The 26940-nt window shown below is 44.0% G+C and overlaps 1 protein-coding gene across 4 annotated transcripts in view; it reads right to left on the minus strand.

Moving 5' to 3' along the window:
- The window catches only part of PAPOLA (poly(A) polymerase alpha), a 277966-nt gene extending 266707 nt beyond the window's left edge, over positions 1-11259 (minus strand). For all 4 annotated transcript variants that reach the window (XM_030215241.1, XM_030215240.1, XM_030215239.1 and 1 more), the window contains exon 1: positions 11109-11259. In XM_030215241.1, the coding sequence (XP_030071101.1) occupies positions 11109-11116 (8 nt within the window). In that variant the 5' untranslated portion in view covers positions 11117-11259. The remainder of the gene's footprint in view (positions 1-11108) is intronic.
- Between the last annotated feature and the right edge of the window lie 15681 nt (positions 11260-26940).

Genomic DNA, 26940 nt, shown 5'->3' on the forward strand with positions numbered 1-26940 from the left:
CGCATGAGTAGAGAATCCCTCTGAGAGGACCACCGGGAGAGAAGGGACCACTGAAGAGGCCTCATATGAAGCCTGGCCCAGGGTACTGCCTCTATAGTGGCTGCCATGGAACCGAGCACCTGAAGATAATCCCGAGCACATGGATGGTGGTGCTGAAGTAACTCCCTTATCTGGACCTGAAGCTTTATAATCCTGGCCTGCGGCAGAAAGACTCGGCCCCGCGCTGTGTCGAATACAACTCCCAAATACTCCAGAGACTGAGAAGGAACTAACCGACTCTTGGCTACATTTACCACCCAACCTAGAGACTGCAACAACTGCATCACTCGACCTGTGACTTGACAACTTTCCTGATAAGACTTCGCTCTGATTAACCAGTCGTCTAGGTATGGATGGACAAGAATCCCTTCTTTTCTGAGGGCCGCTGCAACCACGACCATGACTTTGGTAAATGTGCGCGGAGCCGTAGCAAGACCGAAGGGCAATGCTCGAAACTGGTAATGCCGCCCTAGAATTGCAAAACGCAAGAACTTGTGGTGAGCTGGACGAATAGGAATATGTAAATAGGCCTCTGTGAGATCTAACGCTGTCAAATACTCGTCCTGGCGCACTGCCACTATGACTGACCGCAGTGTCTCCATACGAAAGCTTGTGACTCTGAGAGCGCGATTGACCGCTTTGAGATCTAAGATAGGTCGGAAGGCATCTTCCTTCTTTGGAACTACAAAATAAATGGAATACCGGCCTTGCCTGTACTCGGAAGGAGGGACTGGAGAGATAGCCTGAAGATCTAAGAGCCTCTGTAGAGTGTCCCGAACCACCCTCGCCCTGAGAGGAGAGCGGCAGGGAGACTCCAGAAAGGCGTCTGAAATAGGTCTTGCGAACTCTAAGGCATAACCGTCTCGAACAACTTCCAAGACCCACTGATCTGAAGTAATGTGGGCCCACCTCTGATAGACCTGAGAAAGACGAGCTCCGACAGGGACCAGAGGAGAGGCCCCCGCACCTTCATTGGGACGGACGACTCTGGGATCGAAAGCCTGGATTGGAGAAACCTGCTCCTCTGCGAGAACCCCGAAAGGACTGAATCCTATTGCCAAACCTAGACCTCTGAGGCTGAAAACCTCGACCAGCCTGAAACTTCCGGAAACCTCTCCCAGAACTCCTACCAAACAAAGAACCCCGAGTGGACAGACGAGGTCTATCTTGCGGAAGGCGAGGAACCTTAGCATCACCCAAGGAATTAACCAACTTATCCAATTCTTCTCCAAACAAGAAAGAACCTTTAAAAGGAAACTTGCTCAACTTTGACTTGGAGGCCGCATCCGCCGACCAACCTTTCAACCACAGAGATCTGCGAGCAGCGACCCCCAAAGCCAAAGACTTAGAAGATGCTCGCAGTAAATCATAGAGGGCATCAGCCAGAAAAGCCGCCCCTGTCTCAATTCTAGCTACGTCAACATCGATGGAATGAAGATCATCCGAAGTCCTGTCCAGGACTCTCTCTGCCCACCTAAAGCAAGCTCTAGCCACCAAGGAACCACAAATGGCAGCCTGAACTGCCAAGGAGGAAACATCAAAACTATTCCTGAGCAGAGAATCTAGTCTTCTGTCCTGAACATCCCGAAGAGCCGTGCCTCCATCCACGGGAACCGTATTCCGCTTAGTCACCGCCGACACCACTGCATCCACGACCGGCACCTTAAGCATAGCTTTATCTGTTTCTGGAATCTGATAGAGCCGAGACATAGATCTAGTCGGACGGAAAGCTGCATCTGGAACCTCCCATTGCGCTTTAATAACATCCCAAATGTCCTGATGCATGGGAAAAGTTTTGGGCGCGGATCTAGACCCCTTAATCAAGAAGTCTACCTTACGGGTTTGTGAAACCGGCGCAACATCTTCAAAATTCAAAGTAGAGGAGACCATAGAGATGAGCTCCTGCAAGTCATCTTTGTGAAAAATCCTAGCCATGGCGGGATCATCCCCCTGAGCAAAAGCTGCCGCCTCCGGATCTGAGAGCGAAAAATCAGGATCAGTACAGGCATTGTCTCCAAAATCTTCCTCCTCTTCCAGATAGGGCATCTCCTGATCGTGATCAGCCCAAAAATCCCCATGGAACACATGTTCCCTAACTTTTTTAGGAGGTGGAGGTGTAGGTGTGACAGCATCTGCTGTCCCAGCTCCTGTATCGCCTCTGTGCATCAAAAATGCCTGGTACATCTGGATCACAAACTCAGGAGGAAAACCCCCTGCCTGAGTGGCCCCAGATTGCACCAGAGCTCCTGAATTCAACGTATCAGCATCTGAAAGACCTAGGGCCGCAGGCTGCTGAATACGCGAAGGAGAAGACGGAGTAGGAATCAAAATGGCCGCCGTTCGCGCCAAATTCGCCGGGACGGCCTCCGGAGGCGCGCCTGACTCCTCAGGAGCTGCAGACGAGGACCGCGACGGCGAGGGACCCGATACCGCCAACAGAGAGGCCGACGTCGTAGGCAAAACAGACGAGGACGCTGCTCCTGGCGAGGTACAATATTTACATGCGCCCGTAGAGGAAACCCCCCGACGCTGGCAAACAGCGCATCGTTTAAGTTTCTCAGACATGGCGGGAACGCGCGTGCACGCGCGTACGCGGTTCGCGCCTAAATCCAATCCAGTTAATATTTAAACCTTATAAAAAACCACTCCGTTCTGCAGTGCTAGTAATAATAACCTAGCGAAATGAAAACTAAGCACAATACCAAAACCAAACTTGTGCTCTTTGTTTTTTTTTTTTTTTTTTTTAAAGAGACACACAAGACAGACACCCCAAAACTTAAACAGAGCTGGCTGCTCGTTAAAACAATGGGGAAAACAGAGTTTATATACTTTAATCTGGCTGCCTCTCCCAAAGGTAAGACCTCTTTGCTAACCAAAAGAGGAACCCTTCCCTTAGAGATTAGTAGAATAGAAGGGAGATGGGGAGGAATAGGGGGAGTGACCCGGGGCACCCGAGTATACCCCCTGAGGCTTAGCTAATCAGCTGACCAAACCTAACCAGCCTCAAAGAATTCCTGTGGCACAGAGAAAGATATAATAATAAAACAACTAAATATTTAGAAAGAGACTAATAGGCTCACTTCCTACCTGCTGGGAGACTGAGAAAATACTGGGGCTAGGGTCACATGACCAGGGCTCTTATTGGCTATCTAGTCAAAGTTTTTTTCTCAGTCTCCTCCTGCTGGTAGACGTGCACAACCCATCAGTCCATTCCTGGGCCGGTCCGGAGGGATGCTAAGGAAGAAGATGTTCCACTCAATGTGGAAATTAAAAAGAGTAAGACCTTTCTTCCCAAGAACTGTCTTCCGCAACCTGGTACAATCAATGGTACTCAGTCATCTAGACTACTGCAACGCACTTTACGCTGGCTGCAAAGATCAAATAATCAGGAAACTTCAGACAGCCCAGAACACTGCAGCTAGACTCATATTCGGCAAAACAAAATATGAAAGTGCCAAACCCTTATGGGAAAAGCTACACTGGCTCCCACTTAAAGAACGCATCACGTTCAAAATATGCTCCCTAGTTCATAAAATCATTCACGGAGACGCCCCAGCCTACATGTCAGACCTGATAGACCTACCACCCCACCCAGGAATACTAAAAAATCATCCTGCACATTCCTAAATCTTCACTTCCCCAACTGTAAAGGTCAAAAATACAAACTAACACATGTGTCAACCTTTTCATACTGAGCACACAATACTGGAACGCGCTGCCGCGCAACTTAAAAACGATTTATAAACTAAAACTTCCGCAAACTACTGAAGACCCATCTCTTTAACAAGGCATACCACAAAGATTAACAAATGCAAACTCCTCCACATACATCTAGAATTTTCTTATAATATCTGCTTGTTACACTACTATCATGTTTCTATCATTATAATATTACCCAAGATACTTCTGTAATACTAAATATCTTTTTTCTTATGTATTTCTACCATTCATGATGTATTGTAAGCCACATTGAGCCTGCAAAGAGGTGGGAAAATGTGGGATACAAATGCAATAAATAAATAGTTGTACCTACCATACATGTACCTCATTCTACCACAATGCCACTTTGTATTCATTCATACCATGTATTTGTTCAGACCGGAATTGGCTAACGCCGTTAACCGTTATATGTAAGCCACATTCAGCCTGCAAAAAGGTGGGAAAATGTGGGATACAAATGTAACAAATAAATAAAAATCTCCTTTCCCTTCACCCTCTAACTGAACCTATGATTTTGAGGTCTATCTTGCCAGTCACTCAGGGCTTGCACTTCAGCCACATAATTTTTCCAAACCTGACAACCCCAAAACCTGCAGTGCAAGCTCTGTGCAACACAAAGGGCTCGACTCCACCCCCTATATGTTGTGGTAATCATTTTGTTCAGAGATTTTAAATAATGTTGTAGAATCTCAACTGGGAGGACATTAAACAGGTAAATTTAGAAAGGAGAAATTAGGTCCTACCTGCTAATTTGCTTTCCTTTAGTCCCTCTGGATCGGCCCTGAATGACTGATGCCCTGAATGCACGCCCACCAGCAGGTGGAGACTGAGAAAACTGATTTTGAGCCAGCCAATAATAGCACTACTGAACCCCCTGGAAACCTCAGTATTCACATATCAAAGCAACAGGAAAGACAGAAACCAGATATTTGTGCACCAGTCAGTTTACACAGACAGCTACAAACAGACACTGCTGGCAACAGTCAAATAATTTGACTACACCAAATTGAAAGATCAATACATATGTGCAACCACGTTGTACTGGTTGTGTAACTGGTCTCTGTTTTTTGTTTTCCCCCTCAAATAGCTACCCACAGACACAAAAGAAATGGAATTACCATAACCACCAAACCACCAACTGGAACCACGTGTCTGCCAAAACAAATCAAATACCACATAGGGAGGGATCTGGCCAGACCGGAGAGACTAAAGGAAAGCAAATTAGCAGGTAGGATCTAATTTCTCCTTCGTTTACCAACTTGAATAAAAGACTTTGTTGTGAACACCATCTGAGAGAGGTTTTTTTGATCCACTTTTCTTTGCTTGGCAATTAATTTTTGGCATAGTAACATAGTAGATGACGGCACAAAAGACCTGCACAGTCCATCCAGTCTGCCCAACAAGACAACTTATGTGTGCTACTTTTGTGTATACCCTACTTTGATTTGTACCTGTGCTCTTCAGGGCACAGACCGTATAAGTCTGCCCAGCACTAGCCCCGCCTCCCAACCACCGGCTCTGGCATAGACCGTATAAGTCTGCCCAGCACTATCCCCGCCTCCCACCACCGGCTCTGGCATAGACCGTATAAGTCTGCCCAGCGCTATCCCTGCCTCCCAACCTCCAGTCCCGCCTCCCACCACTGGCTCTGGCACAGACCGTATAAGTCTGCCCCGCACTATCCCCGCCTCCCAACCTCCAGCCCGCCTCCCACTACCGGCTCTGCTATCCAATCTCGGTTAAGCTCCTGAGGATCCTTTCCTTCTGAACAGGATTCCTTTATGTTTATCCCACGCATGTTTAAATTCCGTTACCGTTTTCCTCTCCACCACCTCCCGCGGGAGGGCATTCCAAGCATCCACCACTCTCTCCGTGAAGAAATACTTCCTGACATTTTTCTTGAGTCTGCCCCCCTTCAATCTCATTTCATGTCCTCTCGTTCTACCGCCTTCATACAGGCCCTGCCCAGTGCATCCCAGAATGCACTGGGCAGGGCCTAGAAGCCGCCATTTTGTTCCGGGCAGGCCCAAGGCAGGCGCCGTTGCTCCTGCCCTCCTGCCTCTACCTTGTTCTAAAGGTACAGGGAGGGGTGGGGGGATGGGTCAGGTGCGGGAGGGAGTGTGTGTGTTTGTACAGGGGAAGGGGTTTGGTCCAGTGGACCACCAGGGAAATTTTTTTTAAAGGTTCCAGAGTCACGGGGGGGGGAGGGGGGCATGGTCAACTGGACCACCAGGGTAAATTTAAAAATAAAAAGTGTGGGGTTGGGGAGGTCCAGTCCATCAGAGCTGTCAAATGGATCTGACAGCTTGAACTCACAAACAGCGAGGATGCACAAAGGGGGATCCGTGCAGCTCAATTGCATGTGATCCCCTTTGTGCATTGCTGGCTGTTAACGATTCTCTAAATTTTAGTGAGGCAGCCGTATTTTACGGCTTCCTTTGTGATTCGAGATCTGGGAGAAGTAGAAGCGGCAGCCACAGCTCTGCCCCCCCTCCCCAGGTAGGAAAACAGCCCATCACAGGAGGGACAGACAAAGCCAAGATTAGCACATCTACTTGCAGGCATGCCCAGCACACGTAGGCCTGCCCTTCACTCAAGCCAACTCAGGCCCCGGCATCTCCCCCCCCCCCCCCCTCCTCAGCTGTGCTCTGCCCTTTTTCTTTTTTTGACAAGGCCATTCGAGCCCCCACCCATTCAGCAATAACTTTATTCTCTGCACCAGGGAATAAGGTTAAGCCAGGCAAAGCCAATTAGGAGGGTTTTTATTTTTCTTTCAAATGTCAGAGCTGAAGGGTACTAGGGGGGGGGGGGGGCGAGAGAGATGGGGGCCTACACCCCATGTGACAGACAAAATCATCACCCAGTGAACACTAAGAAGCATGACTGGGGGCAACAGAGCCAAGCTCCATGCTCAACCAGGTGCAGTCTGGGGACTGGATAACCTAGGAGTAGTCCTTAGGCATAACCAAGCTGTGTGGCCACAACAAGCAGGACAAGGAGCTAGGCCAGGGGCCAGAAGTACGACTACCATCTGCTAAGTAAGGTCACTAGTAAAACTTTTTTTTTCCCCTAGATTTCTATCTGCCGATAGGAGGCAAACACACCACTTGTGCAGAACAGAGGCCCCAGGTTAAATCATGATGCACTAAGCTTAATTACTACACTCACTCTTCTTATCCTGACTCGATTTTTCTAATTCTTTATTTTATGGAATAAGAGCCTAATTTCAGGAGACTTCAGCCCCCTCAAAACACATCTGTAAAACTACTCCTTAGAGCTAAGATATCTTATCAAGTCACTATTATTTTCTGAACACTGGTTCCCAGTCTCATACTGCATCCCTCGTCATAAGCTCATAGGTCTATTATTCAGGTCTGCCTCTTACTGCCACACAAGCTGTCCTATTCTCTCAGATCATCTCAGCAAAATATTCTAGTTATTCCATCTCAATTATATCAAACAATGTTTTAGTGTTGTTGCACCTTTATGGAACAGCCTATCAATTGACATCCGCACTGAAACTTACTTTGAGAAATGCCATTAAAACCTTACTATTTTACTCTTGCTTTCCTTCTGATCATACCTGGGATCACAACAAATGTGGCTATGTTCTCTATTACGCATTCCTTATGTCTGATTTGTAGATGGCCCTACTGCCTTCCCTCTATCTTTGAGTCTTAGGTAAGAAGAATAAACTTTCATATTTCTGTATGCTTAGCTCATTTTTATTTATATTCTCCGACATATTTCTTTTGATTAAATCAAATGTATCAAACAAAGCGGGCTGTAGAGCTCATGCGGTCCGTGGGTCGCATCTAATGCATATTCTAGATTTAACACCTGGTTAATTAAATAATATTAATTTAGCTCTTAATAGTAATGGGAAGAACAGGGAGGACAAATATTTTAGTGCAGCCTATCAATGAGTGTGCTACCATAGTGGCCCATCACTAATCGTGAGTTTGGCATACCTAGATTAAGTTATAACTTAGGCCTTCTGGAGTGTTTTCCCAATTAAAAACGTCCCCCACAATTACACCACTTCAGCAAGCAAAATTTTAAGGCCATATATCAAAGATGAACCATAATTAAAATTATGTAAATATTTCGTGGATTTTGTAAAGCATTTTTTTCTTTGTGTTTTCTGACAGACTGAAGACTGAACTTGGGTACTTTCCTCAAAGGCCTACAATGTATGAAGAAAACCAGAGAGGAAAGGCTTCTTGTTTTTTTTAGGTAGGACAATGATATGTACATACTCTGTTTTACTGGTCTACCAATATTCGTATAATACACATTTCATTCTGAAAACCATGTGACACTTTAAAAAAAAAGTCTACAGTGTAGCTTCTTCACATCACAGAAATGTAATATTTTAAAAGTGGTTTTAGCCTTTTCTTATCACTATACCAATCCACTAAGTGCCAGCTGCACACAAAATGAGAGTCCTGCAGTACATTTGACTTAAGTGATGATTATGGACTACCAATTTATAATTTACAGCCCACATACAACAGTACCAAAGTGATATAGGCCTGCAAATAGGTGGGAAAATGTGGGATACAAATGCTACAAATAAATAAATAAATATAGGGCCCAATTTTACTAAGTCAGCATTTCCTAAACTATGGGTTGCAACTCCATAGTTGCCAAATAGTCACAATGGCTTATGAAGGGACAGTAACTCCGCTTGCACAGGATTAACAGAAGGACAGATGCTACGTGTGGGCCTGGAGAAGTGGATTAGGAGGTGTGGTAGGGCTGAGGTCACAGTAAATGTTGGCCCTACTAAAATAGGGCTGCACCTGCACGAAGCTTGGAAATAAGTGCACTAAGGGACCCTTTTACTAACATTTAGCACATGCTAATGGATATTAGCACGTGCTAAGTGCCACAAAGGCCATAGGTATAAAATAGAACATGCAGCATTTAGCTATGCTTTAGTAAAAGAGCCCCAAGTTCTCCCAGATGCAGATTCCAAGAAAAGCCTTTGTGAATAAGGCCCTTACAGAAAACAGTATTTAACCTATAAAAATATACAATATGAAACACTAGTAAAAGAGGCCCGTTTCATAGCAAATGAAACGGGCACTAGCAAGGTTTTCGTCGCCAACACCCCCCTCCCTGGCCAACCCCTTCGTTGTTCTGCCATTGCTCCGCCCCCAATGTCATGACGTTTGACGCGAGGGCGGGGCCCGGAGCAATTCCCCCCCCCCCGCCTCCCTCCCTGCCAACCCCTTCGTTGTTCTGCCATTGCTCCGCCCTCGAGGGCGGGGCCCGGAGCTATTTTGGTGGCTTCACCACCACGAACCTTCGAACCTTTTTGAAGGAAGTCAGGGCTTGGCTTCACTGACGTCAGTGTCCTCAGAACGTTGAGGGTGAGTTTTATTATAGTAGATAAGAGTGATTCAGTAAGTTGTTATAGCATTTTGATTGGGAAAACCCATTTCAGTTTTTTCAACTGTGCTATTCACCACTTATGCAGATATTGCACATTAAAATGCTAAAGCAGCTAAACAAACCTGCCTTAATCTAATTTTGATATACATTTATAAATACATATAAATAGCCATAATTCAATTATTATGGGGCCATACTAGTTTGTTTGTTTTTAATCCAACCAAGTGAATACCTTTAATGAAAGATATCAGTCTATACAGAAGTTTATTATTAAAATGTTCTATTGCAAATACCAAACTGGACAATATCTTACTTCTGTTAAACATGGGCATTTTCCACATCTGTGACCCAAGCAAAAAGATATCAAAAGTGGGGTTACAAATAAAGGAGATGAAGGCTATAAAAGTTTCAAGGGGTCAATCTGAGCAACTTTCATTTTTGAAAGTTTTGTGTACTATATATATAGGTTAGTAGAGTAGTAGAACTAAATTTTTCAGAACTGTGATGCTTTTCATGTTCTACAGCCTAAAAACAGCAAGAATATGTTACTTCTGAGGTTAATAACTTTTTTTTATTGATAAACATGTCTGATTTTTTAGGCAATTGTCCATACCTGAGGCTGAAATTTGAAGGATTATGCAGTAAATCTCTCTATTTTCTGGTATAAGTCATATACCTCACTTTTGGTACCTTTTCTCTCAGCGGGTCACATATAAATTACAACTAATGGGTTGATTTTTTTTCAGGAATAAATTAACATTAAATCCTCATGAATTGTCAATTCAACCAATTAAAAGTGTATTCTGGTCCAGAAATTCCCAAACTGTGGGCCAGAGACCACAAATGGGTTGATGACCTGGTTTGGGCCCTCCACAGGACATCACTGGCTAATGCCCCCGGGGGAGAGGTCATCACAACCACAGAAAGATTAAGTGCTGTTCTAGTCGTCATATGTCCACAGGTAAGACATGTTCATATATCCTATTACAGTTATCAATACACTGTGGCCCCAAATTTCCTCGAGACCATGAGTTTACAGAAAGAATGTATGTACGAGTTTCATTATTTAAAGTGAAGCTTGAGATGTAGGTAAAAATTTGTGTATGGTTCTCATAAATTCAGTTTGAGTCAAAATGTACTTTCTTCTAAAGTAGATTTTTATAAAAGCTTTACAGAAGAGAAGGGTTTAGATACCATAGGCTTTACAGACTGACTCCTCTTCTTCTCGTGCTGTTTTTGAATAGTGTATCAGAAGAAAGTACATTTTGACTCAAACTGAATTTATGAGAACCATACACAAATTTTTACCTACATCTCAAGCCTCACTTTAAATAATGAAACTCGTACATTAAGATTTGTTTTTTTTTTACAGAAAGAACAAATGATCAAGACTAATAGAAAAATAGAACAAATGACATTCTTAAGAGCGTGTATACTCAATGAGATATACGAGGAGATGGAGAAGAGAGAAAAATGAACAGTTAAATGTCCAGAGGTGTAAAAACAGCAAACTGCCAACTTCACGATTCTACAACACACAATCGCTACACTTTCCAATTCAAGTTTTGCCACCAACGCAAACCCTCGTGAACCTACGCAAGGCGGCCGCCGACAGTTGAAGTGCATGTAGAGCCTTGCCCAACTCCCCAGGCCCAATCCGCTGTCATTAACGAAAACAAACAAGGAGGTGCGGGAAGAAGGGAGGGAACTGAACTCTCAACACACACAAAAACCCTCCTCTCTGCCGTCTCCACACCTACGGGCTTCCTTAACCCTACTCGGGGAGGGAGGAGGTAAGAAAAGAACCACCGGACGCAAGAAAGATAATGTGAGGCGGGAAGAAGGGCCCTGCCTTCCTTGCTTTGTTACCACCCGCTCAGTACAAACAGAGACACTATAAACCCAACATCCCTTCAGCTGCCCCTCTGTGACCTAGATAGCACACTTACAACGGCATTGTATCTCTGCAGCCTGGCTCTTACTAATCCCACGGAGCTCCGGGCATGGTAACAAGAGTGTATTACTACTGTCGAATGAACATTCTCTCTCAGGAGCTCCGCTTAACGCTTCCACTCTGTCCTAACATGGCGCCCATCGCTACCACAGCAACGTTCTAGAACACGTTACGCAACGGACGCGGCACGCACGCACCTACGTAACCCGCTTCCGGAATTTTTCAGGAAGTGGATAACGGGAATTGTATTTCTTTTTTCTGGGTAGGCGAGATTGTTTTTGGTTTCATTCAGTCCTAAAAGGGAAATAAGGTATGGGCAATAAAGGCAGGGTGAAAACTTGGTTGGAAATGCAAATAGATCACGAGCTTTTCTATTCAGCAGCCAGATTTCTTTGGAAAGTAAGCCAGACTTGCTTGAACCGATTTGCAAGTACGACTGGGCGTGTGCACAGGTTTTGGTGGGGCTAAGATAAGGTAGCATGCGAAAGTGAGTAAGAGCTCTCTCTACTTTCTTGGTCTTTCAATACTTTTCCAAAAGTATTCTGCAGTGTATTCAGATGTTATTGTTGCAGGAATGACCACTATTGTTAGCAGAATCTGTGGTACTTCAGGAGTCAAACACCACACACCAGAATGAGAGAGAAGTCTTCTTTATTTGCCAGCAAACAAAGTAGGACATCAGCACTAGGTCTCTTCTTCTCTTTCTCAGCTCTCTGTGTCTTCTCTCTCTCGTCTCAGCTCCTTCTCCTCTTTCTGTTGTCTCTCTTCTAACGTAAGCTGCTTCTGCTCTCAGTTATATAGGGTCTTACACCTCTCTAGCCCCCCTTTCTCACCAGATGCAGGGTTGCCAGGTGGAAAATATTTTTCCAGCCTAAAGGAGCCCAAAATCCAGCCCAAAACCCGCCCAAACTCAAACCCCGCCCCTGACACCCCCGCCCCCGCGTCATCACCCCGCCGTCATCAACCCCGCCCCTGCCGTCATCGGCCCCGCCTTCCCCGTCACTAACCCTGCCTTCCCCGTCACTAACCCCGCCTCCCACGTCACTAACCCCGCCCAAAAACGTCACTAACCCCGCCCACCGCGGCCGAAAAAGCCACCTAAAAAAAACCGCCCGAAGCACAAAAACCAGCCCAAAAAACCGCAACCCGCCGCGGGCAAAAATTTCCCGCGGCGGGTCGCGGAAAACCGCCCAATTGGGCGGTAAAACCGCCCACCTGGCAACACTGACCAGATGGCAAAGAATAGATTGATTACCCTGTCTTGAACTAATTATTACTTACATTTACTCCAAAATATCAGTTACATAGGTTTGATATTTCCTAAACTGACCTATGACCTGGGGCCTCTCACACTAGACAATGGGGCACCTATCTCTTGCATTTTATTATGATCAAATTCTCAGGTTCCCAGCTAACTTCATACTAACTGGGTTCTGGCATTCATTAAGGGGTCAAGGGCCAATCTTACTTAATAGCACACATATATGATTTGTTATTACTTTCAGAAACCCAGTCTTATACTTAGCTATAATTAATCAAGACTTTCCCTGACCTCTTTCACCTATTAGCTTCCTACACAGAACTCGCTAGGACTGTAGATAATTCAAACCAGATGATGGCAGACAAAGCTTCACTTGAAAAGCCAGTCAAAAATGTAACACTGGATTAAAAGATATTCTACATAGAAATATAACTTATTAATTACACAGAATAAAACATATTCTAAAATAAGCAGAAATCAGAATTCCTTATAAGACAAAATCTAACTCATCTAGAATTATTTATATTTAAGCTATCTCCTTCTAAACAGCATTCAATCTAATCCTTTTAAAACTGCCTGCAATATGCCTTCCAGATGTGGTAAATAATTACTTCTCTCAAAAAGGGACAAAGAGAGTTTCATTTCTCACTGACCTTTCTAACCTTTAGTCTAGCAAAAGCTAGACATTTGAGTAATCTAAACCAGATGGCATTCTTCCATCACTTGCAGGACTGAAGAGTTAAAATAGAATTAACAAATATGACTTCTTTGCCCAAGCTGCCTCATTATCATGTACTTAGCTGAGCGTATGCTTTTTAACAATTATTGCATAAAGGCCACTTATACCGGAAAATTCCTGTGTGTAAAGGGTAGTGGAGATTTTTGACCGCCTTTCTTTTATATTTTGAGGGGGTCAGTCGGGCTCAAGTTTTTGTACTTGCGCAATTGAGGGTTAAGTGATTTGCCCAGACTCATAAGGAGCTGCAGTGGGAACTAAATCCAGTTGCCCTGGTCCCTTGCACTAGCCATTATACTAATCCACTCCAGAGGAAAAGAGGATAGGATTTGAAAAACTGTCTGCCTTTCTTTGGTTACAATCAAAGTGTTATATACAGGTACTTCAGAGATACCAAGGGTGACCAATTCCAATGCTAGAGATTTAAGGCCAAGAATTAAATTTATTTTGTGGCCTCCTGCCATTTGTTAAACCAGCTCTAGCATATGTATATTCCAAAAACTGACCTATTCTGTTCAATAAATTGAACATTAAAAAAATGTTTCTACCTTTGTTGACTGGTAGTTTTTATTTTTGTAATCATGTAGGTCCCAGCGGGGCCCAGTGTAGACCAGTTCTGTGGGGCCCCGCCCCTTGTTGACAAGATGTGTTTTAAACATTTTTTTATTTCAAATAAAGACAAATCAAGCAAAACTTTTACAGAAAAACTAATTCAAATATGCACAATGCTATCATAGCAAACCTTTGGGTTTAAAATGCAAAGCCATGTGCATGTAAGGACTGGATAAATGAATTAAAACAAATCCCCTTAATATGTATACTTGATAGCAATAATGAGTGATTGAATATTCACATAGCAAGCAGCCTGAGCCAAAAGATTTATTTTCCACTGAACATAATTAACTTTAATTAACTCCCTACACTGGACTACCTCACTTATTCGGACACATGGAACACGCTATGCACTACCACCTGATGTCCATACGGTACATTTCTACTATAATAAAACTCACCCTCAACATTCTGAAGACAACGTTCTGAAGTCACTCAGTCACTCCCTGAAGGGTTCATGGATTCATGGTGGTGAAGCCACAACACTGACCATGTCTCTCTGCCCTGCCCTCGCATGATGGACCAATCAGAAAAAACACCCTCAACATTCTGAAACACAAAGGACCATCACAACACCGTTCCCAGGCAACACTAGGCAACGTAAGACGGACCAATCAGAGCAAACTACGTGACAATAAGGGAGGAGCATTCCCCAGCAGAATGGCTCATTATCTGTGCAGCACGGAGAGCACAGAACCACCGCTGGAACGAGAGAAGAATATTCCTGCTGTGGGTATGTGTAAAAATAGACCGGCACAGCACATCCCACAACCCCGAAGCAAAAAACAAAACAAAAAAAAGACACATCAACAACCTGCACACACACCGCACCCTCACACACACACAAAATAACTCTGACACACACACACACACACACACACACACAAAAAAAAAGCCACATGCTAGCGCCCGTTTCATTGGTTTCGGAAACGGGCCTTTTTTACTAGTTTTCTATATTTGACTAACTACCCTTTACTTTACTCTATCATTTATGAACTTTAATGCAATACCACCTTGTAATTTATGATATCATCTACGAATGCTATACCACTTTGTATTTCTCAGATCTGGAAATGGTGACCGCCGTTAAGGCATAATGTAAATCACTCTCTCATCCATGAACATTAATGCAATATCAATTTGTAATCTACCCTATAATGTACATGCTATACCACTCTGTATTTCTCAATCCGGAAGTGGCGACTGTCACTCCGGCATTATGTAAGCCACACTGAGCCTGCAAATAGGTGGGAAAATGTGGGATACAATACAACAAACAAATAGTGTGTTGAAGTGGACAACATTGGCACATTTAGACTGACACTGGACAGTTCTGCACGAAGGAAACCTTTCCATCATTAATCACTACCTTCTCTGTGAAATAATAATAAAAAAAAAGGCAAGTGCATTTTTATAATATGCCACTGCATTCCACAAAGCAAAAGGATCAAGTTCCCACATGCCATCTTTTTTTTTTTTTTGATGTAAGCACAGGAAAAAAAAAAGATATTTTAAATGCTCCCAGGTTTCAATCTAATTCATGTTTAATGTGTGGAAAAATGCCATAAATAAATAGATAGCTAGAAACTCTGAATGTTGAGCACCTAATTCTCATAACATGATGTCTGTTTAGTGGCCTTTTACCAGGAGAAAAAAAAACTCTGCACGAATATAATAGTACTAGAGTGTCCCTTTAACCAGCCCCTCCAAATGACACAGATATTACCTTGATGTTTTTTTTTTTTTACAGTAACCTCCCCACTCCTCTCCCACCCACCCACCTATTTTAGACCTCCTCCCCACTCCCCTGAGCCACAGGGTGCCCTCCCGGCACATCCCTGAAGCCATCCTGGTGGTCTAGTGGAGTGTTCGGCACAGGAAAGATCCCCAGACGTTCCTGCCAGTGCTGACCCTCTTGGTGCTGCATCTTCTTTAAAATGACTTCTGAGACTTCCACCGGCGGCCTCGCAAGACTTCAGCTGGAAATCTTCGCAGCCATTTTTAAAAAGCAATGCGGCAACAAGGAGGTTAGTGCCGGCAGCGAGCAGGAAAGCCTGGGGATCTTTCCTGCCCCAAAGACTCCACTAGACCACCAGGATGACTTCGGGTAGGTGCCAGAAGGCACCCTGCAGCTCAGGGAAAGGGAAGCGGAATGGAGCACTGCAGGGGCCCTGTGCGACCGCTCCTGTCGCTCCTGCCTAAGACTGGTTCTGGGTCCCAGTCTCTGGTTTCTGCTTTCCTCTGTCTTCTCTTAACTGTCTTACCAGTGTTTCCTTGTCCATTTGGTACTCCACCATTCAATTCTCTGAATCCATATTCACTCTACCCATCATCACCTCTGTGTCCTTGCCCCTCTCTTGCTGCCAGGTTGAGCATCTCCCCTCTTGTCCCTATTCTTGGCCAGTCTTACATAACTTTTCTATGTCCCTATGCCAGCTCCCCCAAGATACTAGTATCTCTCACTCTCTCCTGTGCCCCGTCAGGCCAGTATCTCTTCCTTCTGCCCTCTCTCCCCGGGGGTCCAGCAAGTGTTCCTCTCTCTTCCCTTGCTTCTATTCAGACTCTACTTTGGAGGTCCAGCACCTCTCCCTCTTCCTTCTTTCCCCACCATCCTGGCATGTCTACCTCCCCTCCCCCCCATCCCAACATCTCTTTCTCCTCTCACACTATCCTGGTATTTCTTTGGCATCTTTTTCCCTCCCACCACCATCCTGGCATCCTTTCCTCTCACCTCCCCCTGACACTCTCCCTTTCCTACCCCTGCCAGCATCTCCCACTTTCCTGGCTCCCATGGTCTGCCGAACTTGCTTGACTCCGCATCTGGTAGCACTGAACAGACACTGTTTCCAGCCAATTCGGTGCCTTTATTCTGCATCTCCCACCTCCTCTAATTCTACCTCCGGTTTCTGGAGGCAGGAGCGGTAGAAAAAAGGCCACATGTTGGCCAGAAACAGCGTCTCTTCAGCGCTACTGGCGGCAGCGTCATGGCAGACCACAGGAGCCAGAAAAGTCAGAGATACTGGGCCAGACTGTGGTCGTAGGGGCAGGAAAGGGAGAGAGAGATCAGCAATGTGTGAGATTCACATACTTACGTGTGTGAGTTGGTGTCACGCTTCACACGAAACACTGGATAGTGAGCCCTTGGGCTACTGCCGAGGGCGGCAGCGGCAGGAGGAACACTCACCGGAACAGAAGCCACAGCAGGGAGCAGGAAGATAGTCCATGAACCCAGCAGAACCGAGGCCAGGCAAACAAAGTCAAGGTCCAGCTCCAGGCACAGGTTCCAAGGCAGGCGGCAAGCAAGGTCAGAGTCCAGGTCCAGGCAAAGGTTTAAAGGCAGGCAGCAAGCAAAGTCAAGGTCCAGGTAAAGGTTCAAGGGCAGGCAGCAAGCAAAGTCCAGGTCCAGGCAAAGGTTCAAAGGCAGAAACTGAAAGCAGCAGGGAAAGCACAGCAACAAACAACCACAGAAGACACACCTCTGAGGACCTCGGTTTCACGGCAAACTAGAAACACTTCCAGGTGGTTAATAAAGGCCAACAGCCAGGGAATTCACCAGGTACGGAAACAGCTTAGTTCCAAAAAGTCTCGAGACCAACTGGCAGGCTAGAAAATCCGGACCGGACTGGCATGACTTCTGGAACTGGGAAAACCATCAAAAGACAGTCCATTGCGACCACCAGGTCTGACCACCAGGGGGCGAGATGAGAGCATGATACCGGGGCAGAGTCATAACAGTTGGAGAAGGTGTTCAAATGTGTGCGACTTAGTATATCTGTTACTTACTTTGTTTCTGAGGCAATGGTGGGTATGTGAGTAAAAGTGATAATGTATATATTTTTATAAGCATTTTTGTTGCATTCCCAGGTAGGATTAGAATAGGAGAAACAGCCGCTCTGCAGTTGTGTGTTTTCAAAACTACATGCTGTATTTTTCATTTTAAAAAAGGATAGAAAAATCTAGTGCAAAGATCTGCAGATGGTTTTTCATGAACAGTTTTCTAAAACAGTATGTGTAATACTTATATTTTACAATATTAGAAATGCTTACAAATTCAAAGGCTTTTAAGAAAAAGTAGACATTTATTTTGTATATGTATCACAAAACATACAAAATTGTGCTACTGAAACTTTTAACCCTTGCTCAGAACCCACCCAGTGGTTCCCAAACCTGGTACTGGAAGTACCCCAGCCAGTCTGGTTTTCATGAATATTCATGAGAGGTTTGCATGTAGTGGAGACAGTGCATGCAAATATTTCTCATGAATATTCATTGTGAATATCCTGAAAACCTGACTGGCTGGGGTGCCTCCAGGAGGTTTGGTAATCACTGAATTAGAAAGAGAATGATTTTCATAGAAGATTCACACAGGAGGAGTTCCCAAGTGTTTTGGAGTACCCCTATCTACTTAGGATTTCAGAACATCAATAATTAATATTCACTAGACGAGCTTGCTTACAATAAAGACATGGCATGCAAATCTATCACATATCTTGAAATAAACCAACCGTGGGGGGTGGGGCATCTGCAGCCCAGGACAGACGTCAAGGCATCCAGTGAATGCCACAGCATTTCCCGCAGCACCACTCAACATCAAAGGCAAGATGGTGGAGGTCCTGATGAGGCCCCATTTCGCTAACAGCTTCTTCTGGAGACCATACCATGCCGATGACTCAAAAAAAGCCTGAATCAATGCCAAGTAACTCAACTTTGCCAGTAACAAAATTGAAACCCAAGAATAACATACTCCTGCTGCTCTTGCTAGCTCAGTTAATGGTGAGAATTGAACACCATGTTACAATGGGCAGCATTTTTTTTGAATGACTCCTTTATGATTTACTTCTTGTTTTGCCATTTTACTGACTTTGGATTGGTGCACCTTAGGTGAGGTCATTGTTTTATGATTAGTTGAGCATGCGATGGCATTCTTTTTCTTTCTGAGCACCATGTTCACAAGATCTCTTGTTGAAAGAAATGAGAGATTTTAAAACAATGTCTGAGCTGAGCAAGTCTCTGCCACTAAGGCAGTTCACTCTGAAATTGAATCACTGAATGTTCAGTTTACAGAAGTGTGCCGTAGGCAGGACTCCTTCCTGTACACATTAATTGATTTGATTTGCTTACTTTATTTTTGTCTATTAGATTGTAAGCTCTTTGAGCAGGGACTGTCTTTCTTCTATGTTTGTGCAGAGCTGTGTACGCCTTGTAGCGCTATAAAAATGCTAAATAGTAGTAGTAGTAGTAGTTTAGGAATGACTGCACTATAGTTCTAATTAAACAAGAAAGTTCAATTAACTTTTTATTGGTGGAAGAGTGTGCCTTCAGCAGAAGAAGGTACCACTGCCATATAGGGATTTATTACTGTTATTAGATCTGGTTACTCTCTGAGTTTCTGGAGAAATTTGGAGGTCTACAATCCAATACTGGAAATCTCAGGCTGCTGGTAGTGAGTTGTCCTGCATTGACAAATAGTGTTGTGTCAACCCACATGGGCTGGAAAGAAGAAGAGGATGAGGAGCTGCATTGGCTCACATGGCCCAAAAGGAGAAGAAAAAATTGCCTTGGCCCTTGCAGGCTGGAAAGCAGATGGAGGAGGCAGCTACAGATAAACAGGTAGAAGGATGAGGCTTGTGAGATACGGACTGGGGTTGGGTAGGAGGAAAGTCCTGGGGAGTAGTGTATCTCGCTGGCATTTGTCAAACTAATTGGAATTTGACAAGCGACACACCCATATTCTGAATAATACACACCTACCCCTTTGACACCAGATCTGACATCATAGTATAACGCCCCTTTTAATGATATGGGGATTGATGTCATAGCTACACCCCTTTCCCAAGATGGCAGCTACCACTGGACACAAGGAGGTTAGATTGAGAACAGGTGACGGCATGACATTAAAAAGCTGAAGCCAATTAAGTTTGTCTCCCTTTTCCTCTCCGTGCAGCCATCATCCCCATTCACCCAAAAGAAAGCAAGTAAACCTATGAGCTGCTCTATCCATGTTGTCGTTTTTTATTGTTTGTAGCATTTTTATTTGATTTCACTTCTGTTTTCAAACATACCGGCTTGTGCAGCATACGGATGTACACAGAGAAAGTATTGGTTTCATCGGTTAGAGTAGTAATTAGTTCTAGATTGTAAATCATTGTGTCTTTTGGAGGGGCTGGCTATAGGGTCTCCTTGTATTCATGCAGAGATGTTTTCACCTAGTAAAGGGCCACCAAAACAGACATCATATTATGAGAATCAGGTGCTTAACAATCAGACTTACCATTTATAAGTACTCGATCCGCTTCAATCCGGCTTTCGCCCACTACACTCAACAGAAACAGCACTCACCAAAGTCTGTAATGACCTGTTCCTTGCCAAATCCAAAGGTCACTATTCCATCCTTATCCTCCTCGACCTATCCGCCGCCTTTGACACCGTCAATCATAATTTACTTCTTGACACACTGTCCTCATTTGGGTTCCAGGGCTTCGTCCTCTCCTGGTTCTCCTCGTATCTTTCCCAACGCACCTTCAGAGTATTTTCTAATGGCTCTTCTTCCACCCCCGTCCCACTCTCTGTTGGGGTTCCTCAAGGATCTGTCCTTGGACCGCTTCTTTTCTCGATATACACCTCTTCCCTGGGCTCGCTGATCTCATCACATGGTTTCCAGTACCATCTCTATGCCGATGACACCCAGCTCTACCTCTCCACTCCCAACATCACAGTCGAAACCCAGGCCAAAGTTTCGGCCTGCCTCTCAGATATCGCCGCCTGGATGTCCAACCGGCATCTGAAACTGAACATGGCAAAGACTGAGCTCCTTGTCTTTCCACCCAAACCCTCCTCTCCTCTTCCCCCACTCGCCGTCTCTGTTGACAACGCCCTCATCCTCCCCGTCTTGTCAGCCCGTAATCTCGGAGTCATTTTCGACTCCTCCCTCTCCTTCTCTGCCCATATCCAGCAGACAGCTAAGACCTGTCGCTTCTTCCTCTCTAATATTAGCAAAATCCGCCCATTCCTCTCTGTACAGACCACCCGAACCCTCGTCCACTCACTCGTTACCTCTCGTCTTGACTATTGCAACCTTCTCCTCGCTGGTCTCCCGCTTAGCCACCTATCCCCCCTTCAATCTGTCCAAAATTCCGCCGCACGTCTTATCTACCGCGTGAACCGATATTCTCATATCACCCCTCTCCTCAAGTCGCTTCACTGGCTCCCGATCCGCTACCGTATACAGTTCAAGCTTCTCCTAATGACCTTCAAATGCACTCAATCTGCAGCCCCCCATTACCTCTCTTCCCTCCTCTCCCCCTATGTCCCCACCCGTAACCTCCGCTCTCAGGACAAATCACTCCTATCTGTACCCTTCTCCACCACCGCTAACTCCACACTCCGCCCCTTCTGCCTCGCATCACCTTATGCCTGGAACAGACTCCCCAAGCCCATACGCCATGCGCCCTCCCTGCCCATCTTCAAGTCCTTACTCAAAGCCCATCTCTTCTCCCTTGCTTTTGGCGCCTAACCACCTTCCCCATTCATGATACTTACACTGACTACATAGCTTGTTACCTTTAGATTGTAAGCTCTCTTGAGCAGGGACTGTCCTTCCCCATGTTTTAACTTGTACAGCGCTGCGTACCCCTTGTAGCGCTATAGAAATGCTAAGTAGTAGTAGTAGTATTTAAAAAAAAAATACATTAATTAGGTTGAAGCCTGGGAGCACTTAACATCTTTTTTTTTTCCTGTTTCTACATCAAAAGAAAAAGATGGCATGTAGGAACTTGCTCCTTTTGTTTTGTGGAATGCAGTGGTATATTATAAAAATGCACTTGCTTTTTTAATCTTTATTTATAAGTTTTTAGAATAATACAATAATAATAATACACATGTGTAAGAAATGAACAGGCTCCATATGGTGTATCCAATTAATCATCAAACATTTTCAAAGACTCAAAAGCAAAAAAAAAAAAAAAAAAAAGTAGCAGTAGGTTGACAGAGAATAAAGTAATTGTTTAAAAGGAGTTGATTTTACCTTATAAAGTTACTTGCAAATATCACTTAACATAGTTGTCTAGCAATGACCATGTTTTACGGAAGGACAAAATATGACCACATTTTATGGCAGCTATTTCCTCATAACGCCTATATGAACAGAGCAAATTCCACCATTCATGAAATGAGACGTGCAGATTATTTTTCCAATGTAAAACAATCAAGTGAAGAGCAAGCAAAATCATTAAACAATTTTATATGTTTTAGTGGAACTGACAAACCAGGGGTGGATGCTTTAAGGATTAGCACTTTAAAAGACAAAGCATCTGGAATGCCAAATACCTTCTGAAAAATGTCCCAAATCATTTTCCAATACGGTTGCAAATTATGACAGTGAAAAAGCATATGATCAAGGGATCCCACAGCAGTTGTGTTGTGACTTTACTTGTTTTGGACTGCTTTGGGTCCTACTGATCTGTATATCTGCTGTTTAGAATTCTGAAAGATGGAAAAAAGGAAATAAAATTTATGTTTTGGATGTACTCCATTTAAGTTGTTTACTTTTGTAGTGTGTGTATGGATGCCTGTTCTGGTGTGTGCATGTGATAATGTTTGAATAACTGTCTATACTTACTGCATGTTCAGAAATCATAGCCATATCATTAAAGGAGACTTTTAAGTGCTGTAATGATTCAGAGGCTCAGCCTGGAAAGGACAGGCAGATCAGTAAGGGATCTAAACCCAGAATGGCCAAGGAAGGGGGGAAGATTCAGACATATAGACACTCCCTGCCAATTACAGAGGCAGTCTATAGGGACAGACCAGAATCCAGAATTAGCTCAACTTCCCTGGCTTACCAGACAGACAGTGTAATGTGGGCATCTACTGAAGCTGGAATAAGGAGGAGAAGCCTTCCTAGGCTGACAGGAAGAATGCTGAGACCAGAAGTGAGGAGTCTCAGGCCCAGATGCACTAAACTTAAAGAGCCAATAACGAGCCATTAATGAGCAAGCAGATTACGTTGGCATGCACTAAAAGCCATTTTCCGACGACGGTAGCAACTAACGAAAACGGAATGCAAATGAGCAAACTACTATAGTAATGTGGACGTATCGTGATGCACTATCAATACCTACGAATGCACAAAAGGAATCCGAAGCCTTTTCCGTGATATATTGAACGTGTGGTCAAAGGCTGCGGGTAAAGTCCAACGCTGTCATAAAGCACGTCATAACATGTCTATGTAGTGCGTGCAATGTTTCGATGTGCTATATATGCGGGGTACGCGCATGTGCACACTTGTCGGAGAAGTTATGGCTGCATGAGGGAGAAAGCCCAACTTATCCGACATGGACTTGCTGTGGCTAGCCCAGCTGTTTATCATCAATGAGAAGCACCTTTCCCCCGTCCGGGGAAAAGGCGCAATATTATAAGGATGGACAAAGGGCGGAAAATTTTGCAACGCCTAAGCATTGCTCATACCCCAGATCCGTAAGTATTAGCAGTATAGTGACATTTGTATGTGCGTCTTAAAACAGGTGTTTGACTAATGACCATTTGTGTAATGGCCGGTACTGTTCGTCATTTTTCCTTATACTGCAAATATGAATGCTCGTTATGTGCGTATACAAAAAAGGTGTTTTCTAGAAGGTGGGGTGGAGCTAATGAGCATGACAGTACGTCATAGCTTTTTTAATATATATTTCTTTTAACCTGATTGCCCGTCTTCTTGTTTTACAGGTTGAGGAGCTGAAAAAACGGGCTCAGTCCTTAAGAAAGGACAACGCAGAATGGCTCCAGGTCAAGGCTAACCTTGACAACAGGCCAGGTATTTGTTGGTTTCACATGAGTCTATGAGATTTGATAATGCCCTCGGGGTCTTATCTGATAACTGTTATTTTGTCTCTGCAGAAGTGTCATCTTCTGAGGCTGAGGGTGAAGATGGTGATGATGATGGCAATAAGGGGTCTCTGGCTGGTGCTGCCCCTCCTCTGGTCCCCCCCCCCCCCCAAGCAAAGAGATCCCGCCAAACCCCACTGATGCGGCTCCCTGTCCCAAAACACGGCCATTTTCACCTTGCCTCTCCTCCTCCTCGAGCAGACATAAGCCCCCCTGCCTCCCTCCCCCAGCCACACAGTCCCACCAGCCCTCCTCTCCCCCCTCCCTCCCCTCCAACCCCTGCTACCCCCTCCCACGCTGTCCCTCGAACTTCCCTCCCCCTTTCCCAATGCCTTGCCAGGGCCTCCACTTCCACCTCCTCAGTGTCTAGAGGAAGGCAAGCTGCAGTCACCTTTTCTTGTAGAGGAGGAGGAAATGGGGATTGCTACAGACTAAATTCAATAAGCACCATCAGTGTTTGGGTGCTAGAGGTAACTCAAGCTGTCTCTGTGTGTGGAACTCCCGAGTTTGTTTTGATGGTTAAAGGGAGGAGGGGCAAGACTCAGGGACTGAAACACTGAGTCTGTTTGCAGCAGTGAATGTTACTAAAGACCTAGAGGATTTACAAATGAACCTTATCTGGCAGTTTTGCTTGAGGACTGTTTTGTTTCAGTTTTTTCTTTTTTCTTCTTCAGACTGACTGATCTGTACTTCTGGGGAAAGGGGAGAAGCTTAGATACCTCCAGAGTTTTGGTTCATTGCACACAGGGGATTAAAACTATTCAAGGCTAGAACTTTACCTGAAAGGAGAGGGAGAATAACCTCCCTATTTTGCTTTGGGAGGGCTTAAGGAACTGTGTAAAAGATAAACCCTGTGGTTTACAAAAGACTTTGATATCCAGCACTACTGGGATGGATTACCCAGTGCCAGGACATGATGGCCAGGCAAGGAGACTATAACTGACCCTAGCCTTATTTGAATTCTGTGCTTCGGTCTTTGCTGGAGAGAGAATCCCTGAAGGGAGGTCAGAGAATCCTGGACTGGATCAGATCTTGGATTGTGGTAGGTTTTTTTTCTTTTTTACTTTCTTTGACTGTTGGTGACTGTTTCTGGGACACCTGCTATCCAAGTCAGGGAGAAAGTCCTAAGAAGGTTTCAGAGTGACGCATCCAAGGCAGTCCGTTACATCCCTAGGCAGTTGGGTATGTATGCTAATCTCAGCTTTGTTAAATGTTTCAGACATATCCATCTACTTGCGCCCATGATATAACTGAATTCTATTATTCAGTCACATTGTACTTTCACATGTAAGCCACATTGAGCCCAAGTTTGCTTGGGATAATGTGGGATATAAATGTAAAAAAAAATCATTTATCCTCCACCTTTTAAGACACTGCCTATCCAGCTGAATGGTGATGGCACAAGGAAAGCAAGTTTGCTCAAAAGAAACTAGTATTACCATCTTGAAAATGCAAACATGGTTATGTTCCACTAATAAGTTAAGCGACTGACTGGCTTTCTTGAAAGGATTATATAGCCTTTGGATGCATGACTAGGAACAAAAACCTACACTTGTTTATTCAATATCACAATTCCTCGTGTACAGCCACAAAACAACCTTTTAGGGTAGATACTGTTTACAATGTGGTCCTTTTATTATTGACCAGATAGAAGAGATAAGAGTTTTCAGTTTTAGTACAGAATAAGTCATCACAAAAACAAAATATAAGAAAACCAATGGACTGCATTAGGAGCTTATAGCCCATTTAGTTATGTTTAAACAAAGGAGATTTGTATAAAACAAAATATTTTTTATTTTGACCTGTTTATTTATTTATTATCACATTTATATCCCACATTTTCCCAACTGTGTCAGGCTCAATGTGGCTTACATCGCACCGTAATGGCAAACGCCAATCCAGTGAATTAACCTAATACAAGATGTAACCCACATAAGAAATAGCGGAAAGGACAGGGAAGGAACAAAAGGAACAGGGAAACCAGGGGGAAAGGAGGGAGGGTGAGTGAGCCCAAAACTGTCATTAGATTGATGCGTGTCTAGAAGTAGAGACACAGGTTGAGTCCTTGAGGTAGGCTCTTCCAAATAAGAAGGTCTTGAGAGAGTTCCTGAAATGTAGATGGTTTTGGATGGATTTTAATGCTTTTGGTAATGCATTCCAGAGCTGTGAGCTGATGGATTTATACTTGAGACCGTTGCAGCTTGGGTAATGAAGGTTTAAGTAAGAACGGGATAGTCTTAAGCATTCCTGGGTGGTAGGTTGATTTAGATTAATCATGTAGCCTGGAACATCACCGTAAAACATCACTTATAAAACCACTTGTCCCTGAAACATGCTCAAAACAGACTAATCCATTTGTGTATCTAAAATGTAAACTTCTACAAAACAGATGAAGTGAAGATGTGATTCCATGTGCCCCAAAGAAAGGAGAGTTTAATATTATTTCCATTTAATTTCAATATATTCCATCTTTATAAAACCAGGCAGATTGCAACAACAGTTAAGATGAACCCATCAGGAAACAGGCTATCCTCACTGAAATTTGGCCGTATATTACTGTATTGTATAGAACAATGTAGAAAAATGAGCAATCATTTTTAAGCATTTTTAGTGATATTCAATTTTTATTTTATGATATTTATATCTACATTTGGGAAGCTTTCAAATAAATTTAAAAGCTGTCAAATAAGTAAAAAAAAAAAATCTTCTATCCTCAACCTTTTTTTTAAGGCACTGCCTAGCCAACTGGAACAGCTTTTGACTTTTTACAGATGGATAATGCATAGGCAGTCCATTATTTCTAATAATCTTTTGCTATTGTTTTGGGTGAGCAAAAATCGAGGCAATCTCTGCCTGCTGCCAGCAAGCTGCTCCTACTGGCTTTGGTCTATGTAATGGGCTAGATAGACTCATAACATCTCCTATTCTGAATCTAACCTCATTGACTGGACACATCATATCACTTCCTGTTTTCACTACTAGCCACCATTTTGAATGGGGTAACGTGATGGGAAGTGACGTCAAATGCCTGTGACACTGCCCCCTATAGGCATAGAGGAATGTGTGCAGCTTGTTTGTTTTGGGGTTTTTTTTTTCTTTTTCTTTCAAAAGGATAGCATGTGCTTATTTTAAGCTGGATCTACTTAGGCTGGTTGCTGGATGACAGCCATTTTAGGCTTTAAAACAAAAGGCTCAACCCCAGACCCTCCTCTTCTTCCTTTTTGCTTTAAAGGTCATGTAGACAAAAGAACTAGTGTGAATGCAATGTGATACAGCCAGAGTTGCCATCTAAGCACCACTTGACGTGCAAACATATACGCAACCCTTTAAGTTTTT

The sequence above is a fragment of the Microcaecilia unicolor genome, chromosome 9, assembly GCF_901765095.1.
Source record: "Microcaecilia unicolor chromosome 9, aMicUni1.1, whole genome shotgun sequence".
NCBI classification, from domain to species: domain Eukaryota; kingdom Metazoa; phylum Chordata; class Amphibia; order Gymnophiona; family Siphonopidae; genus Microcaecilia; species Microcaecilia unicolor.